The 9,702-nt window shown below is 42.6% G+C and overlaps 1 protein-coding gene across 1 annotated transcript; it reads right to left on the bottom strand.

Annotated features, from left to right (window-relative positions):
• Nucleotides 1-5,053: 5,053 nt before the first annotated feature.
• LOC140785219 (transketolase, chloroplastic-like) lies at nucleotides 5,054-9,023 on the bottom strand. The gene is made up of 7 exons (XM_073132997.1): nucleotides 8,503-9,023; nucleotides 7,405-7,495; nucleotides 7,169-7,274; nucleotides 6,787-7,069; nucleotides 6,557-6,705; nucleotides 6,326-6,479; nucleotides 5,054-6,213 (listed from the first exon to the last, which is right to left on the bottom strand). The coding sequence occupies exons 1-7, from the start codon at nucleotides 8,980-8,982 to the stop codon at nucleotides 5,257-5,259; spliced, it is 2,220 nt and encodes a 739-aa protein (XP_072989098.1). The 5' UTR covers nucleotides 8,983-9,023; the 3' UTR covers nucleotides 5,054-5,256.
• Between the last annotated feature and the right edge of the window lie 679 nt (nucleotides 9,024-9,702).

Raw genomic sequence — 9,702 nt, 5'->3', positions numbered from 1 at the left:
TCTTGTGCGATGTGTCCAAAACTAGAACATTCAAAACATTGAACTTTATTTTCAGAATTCTTATTTTACTGTTTGACATTGTTGTTGCTACCACCTGTATTCGAAGCCACAGTATTCTTCTTTTTCAAAAAAGTTTTATTTTTTTCAAACTTTTCAGTATTCAACTTGTTTGGCTTCCGAAAGAATTTATTAAACTTTTTGACAAACATAGCCAACATCTCAACATCTAAATCACCTTCATCTTCAGACTCCTCTAAATTTTGTTCAACAGTGGATAGAGCTATCCCTTTGGACTTCCTCGGTTTTGAAAGACTGGACTCAAATGTTTGTAGATTTCCTACCAATTGTTCAACTTTCATAGAATCAATGTCCTTACTTTCCTCAATAGCTGTGACTTTCGCCTGAAACCTTTCTGGAAGAGACCTAAGGATCTTACGGACAATTCTATTTTCAGGAATTTTCTCTCCTAGGTTGAAACTGGAATTGACTATATCACTTAACTTTGCATAGAACTCATCAAATGTTTCATTCTCCTCCATACGTAGGGTTTCAAAATTAGTAGTCAACCTCTGAAGTTTCGAAAGTTTTACAGCCATAGTACCTTCATGAGTTGTTTCTAAGATCATCCAAGCTTGTTTTGCTATTTCACAAGTAGATATTCTTCTAAATTCTTCCGAGGAAACACAACTAAAAATTGCATTTATTGCTTTGCTATTCCAGCCAACTTTTTCATAATCTGTTTTATCCCATGACTCAATCGGTTTCTCAACTAACTCATCATTCACCATGTACATTGGTGGACTCCAACCGTTCACAATGGCCATCCATACTCTCTCATCTATAGACTTCAAATAAGCTCTCATCCTAGCTTTCCAATATCCATAATTTGATCCATCTAGAATAGGAGGTCTAATAGATGATGGTCCATCTCTATGAAAATCCATGCCTAATAGATCTCTCTCAAAGGGTGAGAGAACCCGCTCTGATACCAATTGAAAAAACCCCTAGACACACGTATGTATCTAAACACTAGGCAATGATCTCGCTCGTTCGCTTAAGTAAAAGATCGAAGAAATATAAAAAACGAAAGTAGAGATGAACACCAAGATTTTAACGTGGAAAACCCAAACGGTAAAAAACCACGGATCCAAACTCGGATCAAAACCAATCACTATGATAGTAGCAGTTACAAGACTGACTCACAAAACAACCCGTCGATCCAAACGACTTTGTTCCTCTCAGTCTTGATCGCTAGAACCCACGATTCACTGCTTCTTGTGATTGAAGTCCAATCTCAGTAACCCTCGAGATTGATCTTTCGTCTAGATAGCCCTTAAGACGAAAGATTAAGATTTGTAGATGCGAAGGGCCTTATTTTGTTGAAGAACCGATGTAGCCTCCAAAAAGTCTCCTTGAATAATCTTCTTCAACTACCTTTGAGTTAGGGCAACACTATCCTTATATATGATCTCCAAGATATTGCCAAATCCAAGTAATATTCGTACTCACGAAAATCCAATAAATTGCAAACTTCATAGGTGCGTTCGAACGCGGCCCGAGTACGTTCGAACGGCCTAACTTAATCTCACTTGCGTTCGAACGGGCCCAAGTGCGTTCGAACGCGACAGCTTGAATTCTTCAGGTTGCGTTCGAACGCGTTTGTGAACGCTGCTCTCGGTCTGTGTGAACGCAGTACCCGCGTTCGAACGCGTTTGTGAACGCTGCTCTCGGTCTGTGTGAACGCAGTACCCGCGTTCGAACGCGTTTGTGAACGCGACTCTCTGTCTGTGTGAACGCAGTACCCGCGTTCGAACGCGCTTGTGAACGCGGCTCTCTGTCTGTGTGAACGCAGTGCTCGCGTTCGAACGCGCTTGTGAACGCGGCTGAGAACGCGACGGCTTTTCTCCAATGATCTTGAAATTCTTCACACCAGTGATATTCTAGACTTGTGTAAAGCTCATATACATGAAAAAATACACTTAAAATATTTTGTACACAATTGCCAACATATAAAAACCTAACACTATATATAAGACAAAGTTGAGAAGAACAATAGGAGGGAAAACCAATATATAGGGCATTAGCAACAACAATGACTATATAGTATATAGTAATAACCAAGTTGTTGAGGAATTATGAGATTCGAAGGGGTTCTATGTGTCAAAAACACCACATGAGAGAAAACATCAAATTATACATCTATATTAGTTTTAGATAGAAGGCAATTAGAAAGCATGCACCACCCAAGTTTCTAAACTTCACTGGAAGCTTCTCCACCAAATTGGCTTATTGCGCACTCTCCAGTGAAAGTTGGTTAAGTTCCTCCTCTTCGATAGAATAGAGATGGTATCTCTCAGACTAGATGAATGGTTAGTAAAACTAAAATCTGACCTACCTAATTAAGAGTTATTATATTACCATATTAATATTCTTTGAAGCATTTGAAGGTGTAGGAACAAATTTTGTAGTTTTAAACCGAGCTTGTAAGGATTGGATTAATCTAACTTTTAATGTAACCTAGTTTGGCTTGAATGAATTAATCTATGGATTATTTTTCAGAAAAAAATATCATGATTATAGATTACGACTAATTGATTGTGGATGACGAGAAAAATTCTCATACTCATTCATAAAATGTTTGTGAATGAACGTTTTGATAGTTTGAAATAAAGACTATGGCAAGTTTTATTTTATATTTAAAAATGTCTGTAGATAGATAATTCATTAAGCTTCATGAAAAATTTATAACCCAGTGTATCAATATATAACCAAACAAATACTCGCGCAAATAAACAAATGGAGGTGATAGGGTATCGACCATTGAACAAACCTCCCTCTTGGCCTAAGGCAACCCTATAGATAAAAAAAAATGTAGGAGACTTAAACTTAGAGCGCTTCTCATCAAAGGGTCGGCATCCTAAGGCTCATCTCATCTAAAATAGACTCAACACACATAGAGATCGATAGACCCAACTAAACCTTCTAAAAAATCACCAAAGTAGAATCTACCAAACTATTGAGAGATCATGAAACTACACCAACTCTACAAAAGCGAACTAAGTTAGTAGATCCACCACATGACGGCAAGGCAATCGCTCGCCCACAGCCATGGCTGATCCAACGCCTAACAACAACCAGGGCGAAGGAGGCCCAGCAAGGGGTGGGGTGGAGAGGAGGTTGGTGGCGATAGAGAGAGGTTAGCAAAGGTCGCGACCTCAAGCTTTGGCAAGTCAGAGGAGCCAACAACCATCTTGGCATGGGGGAGAAAAGGCGATGATGGAGTGGGAAGCCGAAGGAAACGATGGTTGGACAGTCCAAAAGCTACTAGAAGTAGTGATCGGAGGGAGGGCGACTGGGCTGGATGTTGCACCACTAAGAGGACGGGGTTCCGAGGGAGATGAGAGTGAAGAGAGGACTGAGAGAGATCTAGTTTGGGGGGGCAGGGTGCGGGAAAGAAGGGCAGAAGGAGATGTCATCAGGGTCGAAGGCGAAAGGGGGGCAATGTTGGAGAAGGAGGTGACGATCTTGGCCTAGATGGCTCGGTACCACTATCAAGCTGACGAACTCCAAGCTCGACGAGGAGAGGAGAAGGAAAATGGGGATAAAAGAGGGAGATGGAGAGAACTTTAGGGAGAAGAGCCTCTCCCTAGTAGAGCGCTAGGGCCGGCACCAAGAAGGAAGAACTATGGCAAGTTATTAGATGCATATGGGTTACAATATATATACAAAATTATTGTATTATCTAAAGGTAAAGAATGTCAATTTTAAAAGCTCTGAAATCAAAGGGTAGAAATTTCACTTAGTTTTTTCTTTAATTGTAATGAGATCACAGATTTGAGAAGAAATTTCAAATAGTAGAAACATCAAATTACACATATATGGGTCGTAGATCGCAAACAATCAGAAAAATCTGCCCAATTTTCCTAACTGCATCATTAGGGTCGATGACAAAATTCTCATGTTCAATTACTGGAAGTGAGGACTATTATTAGATGCCCAAGGTTTACAACTGAAACTTGCCATCAAGACTAGAAAATAAGATATTTGATTAGTTTATCTCTACCGGGCTATTCAACATCTCTTCTCATTATGCAGTGAAATGTCTAAAGTTGTATATGCCTTTAAAAAAAGTTGAATATCCGGGTTGTGGCTCACAAAGGCTTCAGCTAGATGTCCAAACTAAGTATTAAAAAATCCTATTAAACAAAATGAGCATCAAACATATTTTAAGCAAACAGAATATAATCTAATATGTAGGGGTGTAAACGAGCCGAGCCTGAGCGAGCCGGCTCTGGCTCAGGCTCGGCTCGAAATTAGTTTCGAGCCTCACAATGTTGCTCAGGCTCGGCTCAGCTCAACCCGAGCCGAGCTCGAGCTGAGCCTAACCGAGCCCGAGCCGAGCCCGAGCAAAGCTCGAGCTCGATTAGAGGATGAGGCGGTGGCGACGTGGGCGGTGGCGACGTGGGCGGCGGTTTGCCGAAGGAGTCGGAGACGGATGGAGGAGGCCGACGACGGAGGAGGAGGACGACGACGGAGGAAGGTGTGGCGCCGTGGTGGTGGCTTGCCGTCGTTGCCGATGGAGACCGACGGGGAGGGAAGAGTGAAGGTGATCTGGTGGATGAGGGTGAGAGTGAAGGTGAGGGTGGGGGAATTGATGATGGGGAAGGTGATGTGATGGGAGAGGTGAAGTAATTAATGAGGGTGGGGTAGGTGAGGGTAGGTGAGGGTGGGGAAGGTGAGGATGAGAATGAGTTAGTGAGGGACACGTGGCAATATTTCCTTATGCCACATGTCCTTAGTCATAGGGACTCAGGCTATCGAGCCTATCGAGCCGAGCCTGAGCGAGCCGGCTCCGGCTCAGGCTCGGCTCGATATTAATTTCGAGCCTATTATAATGGCTCGGGCTCGGCTCAGCTCTGATCGAGCCGGACTCGAGCTTCACCCGAGCCGAGCCCGAGCCGAGCCCGAGCTGCTCGTCAAGCCTGACAGCCCTACTGATATGGCTACATAGTTCACATTCAATGGCAGGTATACATAGTGTTGAAAGCAGATAGAAGAACAAAGCCGGTCTTCATTGCAATTGCTTATTAGATCCCCAGAACCAAAATGGAGTACAATCTCGTGCATGCTAAGAGCAAAATGAAAAGATATATTTTTTTTTAATAAAAGTCTAATGCCTTAATTTACTCTCCTCCTTATCAGAGCCAATATTATTCTCCTTTTGGCCAAGAGATGAACGTAAGACAAGATAAAATCTTATAGTGCCTTAGCTTCTGCAATGACATTCTCGACTGTTAGACCAAACTCCTTGTATATTCTTCCAGCAGGAGCACTCGCACCGAATCGGTCAATACCAATAGCTTTCCCTTTGCTTCCAACGAACTTTTGCCACCCAAGTGTTGATCCTGCCTCGATGCTAATCCTCGAAGTGACTGCGCTGGGAAGGACACTCTCCTTGTATTCCTCCGGTTGATCATCAAACAATTCCCATGAAACAAGTGACACAACCCGAACCGTCTTCCCCTCCTTCCTCAGCTGGTCTGCTGCCTTTGCAGCAATTTCAAGTTCAGAACCGGTGCCTATAAGAATGAGATCTGGCTTGTTCCCAGAAGAGTTGTCGGAGATAACATAGCCTCCCTTCTCAACCCCTTCAACAGATGTTCCAGGAAGCTGAGGGAGCTTCTGACGAGAGAGGGCAAGGACCGACGGCCTGTTCCCATTAAGGACTGCAACCTTGTAAGCACCAGCAGTCTCATTACCATCTGCAGGCCGGAGCATTAGGATGTTGGGCATGGCTCGGAAACTAATAAGATGTTCAATAGGCTGATGGGTGGGTCCATCTTCTCCCAGACCAATGGAGTCATGGGTCATCACGTAGATTACTCCAGCCTCACACAATGCTGATATCCTCATGGCAGCTCTCATGTAGTCTGTGAATACAAAGAAAGTTGCGCAGTAGGGGATGAGGCCAGGGCTATGGAGTGCAATACCATTGCATATGGCACCCATTCCGTGCTCTCTAACACCAAAACGGATGTTCCTCTCCTCAGGTGTGTCCTTTTGGAAGTCACCGAACATTTTCAGCAATGTCATATTTGAGGATGCAAGATCAGCGCTGCCTCCAAGAAGTCCGGGAAGCACTTTAGTGAGTGCATTCAAGCACTGTTGAGATAAATTTCTGGTAGCATCAGCAGGACTTTCAGGGGTATATGTCTGCAAATCAAACAACAAAGTAACAGAACTTAGAGATACATATTATGATACTCTCACTATTGTTGACCACATGGAAAGATCAGAAGTATATAAAGGTATAAGCAATGCTCACGGGAAGAGCCTTCTCCCATCCAGCAGGCAGTTCTCCTTCTATGATGCCCTTCAGTTCAGCAGCCTCCTGCTTATACTTGCTTTCATACTCTGCGAATTTGGCTTTCCATTCAGCCTCAAGAGAAGCACCTTGGGGAACATGCTGACTCCAGTGCCTGAGATGGATTAATAAAATTAGTAGGTTATCAAATGAAAATTTTCATCCATGAACAAAATTTCCAAGGTCACACACCTCTTCACATCATCAGGAACATGGAAGGGCTCATAAGGCCAACCAAGGTTCTGCCTAGTTGCATCAACTTCCTTCGTACCTAATGCACTCCCGTGTACACTATATGAGTTTGACTTGTTAGGTGATCCATACCCAATAGTAGTAGTGACCTGTACAAATCATCCCTTACAACATGAGTCAAGGCCAAAACACAGATTCATTTAACATGAGAAAATTAAAATGATAATGACCTTAATCAATGTCGGTTTGTCTTTGACAGCCTTTGCTTCCTTAATAGCAGCACGGATCTCATCATAACCTGTGTTACCATTCTTTACCCAGATAGTGTGCCAACCAAGAGCCTCAAATCGGGCACTCACATCTTCTGTAAATGCAATGTCAGTGTCTCCATCAATAGAAATGCTATTGTCATCATAGAAAGCAATCAATTTTCCTAGACCCCAGTGGCCAGCAAGAGAACAAGCTTCATTTGAAATGCCCTCCATTTGGCAGCCATCTCCAAGTATAACATACCTAAAGCCCAAGCATGCACCAAAATTCACATCATACAATTCTAAGTGATTATGAAGATAGTCAAACAAGATTGAGATGAGTCGGGAAGATGTTTATTACGTGTAGTGGTCAACAATCTCCATATCAGGCTTATTAAAACGAGCAGCCAAGTGTTTCTCAGCAAGTGCAAGTCCAACGGCATTTGCAATACCCTGACCCAGAGGACCTATACAGTAAGTAAATTAAGTCTCAACTATACAGATGAGAAGAGGAGAAATTAGGTGACAGTTTTGCAAAACTATCCACATTCTGCTAAACAAAGAACAATTAGACCATGCTTAGTTTAAGATGCAAACCACTGGTCACTTCAACTCCGGGTGTCTCAAAATTCTCGGGATGACCAGGAGTCTTACTCCCCCACTGCCGAAAAGCTTTCAAATCCTCTTCCTGAAAGATTAAATATCACTCATCAATAACTAAAGAAAATAAATAAACAGATTATTTCCATACTAAGTTCTGATGTGCTGCGGCGGGTTAGCATATGCAGCTCAATTTATGGTGTATCTCCAAGTTTGTTTTCCCATTACTGTATCTATGTCCGTATTCTGAAAAAGAAACCAAATGCAACTAGAAATCCCTAATACTCAGTATTGGAACCAGAAAATTCTGAAACAAGGTCCCCTCCCTTCAAAATGCCTATGTTAGTGAAGGCTATGTTAAAATGGCAGGAGCCAAGTCGAGGACTAGAGTACAGATTCCATCAATTATTTGCTATGAAGGCACTCTTAAGCCACTGAAAGCATGAAGGAGTGATTCGCGAGAACCAATCCAAGGAGCAGACTGGTGGCTTTTATTCTTTCTTCTTTCTTTTTATGGTGAATCGAACTGAAGAATTCTTGACTTGAAAACACAGAGACAAAGGGCTGAAGTAGCAAATTACACAAGATTGGAAATGCACGGCCGAGTGTGATTGGCTGATGTTGGGCTTTAGCAGCAAAAATAAAAGTAGATCTAATCTCTCATACATCAGAAAAAGAAAAGTATCTATTTGTCTAACAAATTAATCTATGCTACAATTTTTAGTATAAAGAAAAAAAATATTTTCATAGAAGAATACCAGATTGCTCTACCCCTATGGCTTTAAAATCGTCAAACCAATTCTTATCTAAGACACTATCCAATTACAAACATAAAAAAGGATGAAATCATCATGTTACCACCTTGGCATTTAATCCAACTTTGCAAACCATTTTACATATTACAATCTAACACTTAAAATTCCAATTAAACAATCAAAGTATCTTCTATCGATGAGTAAACCCCACTCTTCTCAATATCTAACAAGCTCCTATCAACACCAAGTTGCAATCTTTTTCCGACCAAATCCACAATTTCAAATCAAATCCATCTATAATATCAAGAAAAAAAGATAAAATTGATCAAGAGTGGCGTACCGTTACGCTATCATATCCGGCGAGGTGGAGCAGGGCATACTGGAGCATGCACCCATGCCCCGCCGAGAGAACAAACCGATCTCTATTAAACCAATACGGGTTCTTCGGATTAAATCGCATGACCTCATCGTAGAGTATGTGGCCTATCGGAGCGCAACCCATGGGGAGACCCGGGTGGCCGGAGTTGGCCTTCTCCACGGCGTCGATGGCTAGGAACCGGATCGTGTTCACCGAATTCTCCACCAAATCTGTCGTAACCGGCGCCGAGCTCTTCTTCTCCTCCGAACCCACCGCAGCCTCTGATCTCGCGGAGGTGGCTCTCCGCGGCCGATATGCCATGCTGGCGGCGCCACAGCCCGAAAGGGAGCGAACCGGGAGGGCGAGTCGGTTCGGTCTGACCGGATTAAACCGGGTTAGATCGGAGATTGGTCGGGCTATCATGGCCTTGGAGGCCGTCATCGACGAGGACGACATCGCCATTGCTATGTTTCTATCGATCTCTCTTTCTCTATAGTGTGGAAGTATATAAATAGGAGGTGACTCGATGGGCTAAAAAGGGAAATTGGAAGACGTATTGAATATTAACCGTTGGATGGGAAGGGGGAGAGGATCAGAACCGTTCGAAGCAGTAGGAAATCATTCCACGTGTTGTTAGGTATCTTCCGTGGGAATGTAGTTTGGGGAAGGGAATGGGTTTATTGTTTGGGAAGTTATTGGGAAGCTTTAGAGCTGGCTATTGGTGGTTAGTTTAGGCCAGGTTTTTAGTTTAAGATTAATTGATAACTTTGACCATCTTTTGGATGTTGCAAAGAGCTAAGATTTATTAGGGGCGTACTGAGATTTATATTTGGAAATTTTGGTGAAAAACTCGGCTTTTCATGGTTTGGTTTGAATATGGGGAGATTTGCTGTAACGCGTGCATGCGCATGCGCCCACACGACACGCGCGGTGCACGAGACAGGTCGAGCGGGGCTCATCATGCACAGATACTCTCCTATGCCCATATAATCATGACATCATCAAATACTACTTGCTAAGATATCCATGCTCACATAATCCAACACCAAATAAAATATACTATTAACTAAATAAACCTGTTAACATGTGAATATCCAAGTCCACAATAATATACACTAGATCACTAATTAATCTGATCCCACACAGGCCACAACAAACCATCAAGGTATAACTAAACAACTG

Source organism: Typha latifolia, chromosome 3 (genome assembly GCF_019914945.1).
Source record: "Typha latifolia isolate L0001 chromosome 3, TyphaL0001v2, whole genome shotgun sequence".
NCBI lineage: Eukaryota > Viridiplantae > Streptophyta > Magnoliopsida > Poales > Typhaceae > Typha > Typha latifolia.
Note: the sequence above shows the minus strand (reverse complement) of the source record. Positions and strands in the feature narration are given on the sequence as shown.

Excerpts from the sequence above, each read along its gene's own strand:
- LOC140785219 (XM_073132997.1), bottom strand. The coding sequence starts at position 8,982 with ATGGCGATGTCGTCCTCGTCGATGACGGCCTCCAAGGCCATGATAGCC. Across the intron at positions 7,275-7,404 it reads CGGAGTTGAAGTGACCAGTG|GTCCTCTGGGTCAGGGTATT; the intron begins GTTTGCATCTTA and ends CTTACTGTATAG. Across the intron at positions 6,706-6,786 it reads ACAAACCGACATTGATTAAG|GTCACTACTACTATTGGGTA; the intron begins GTCATTATCATT and ends TGATTTGTACAG.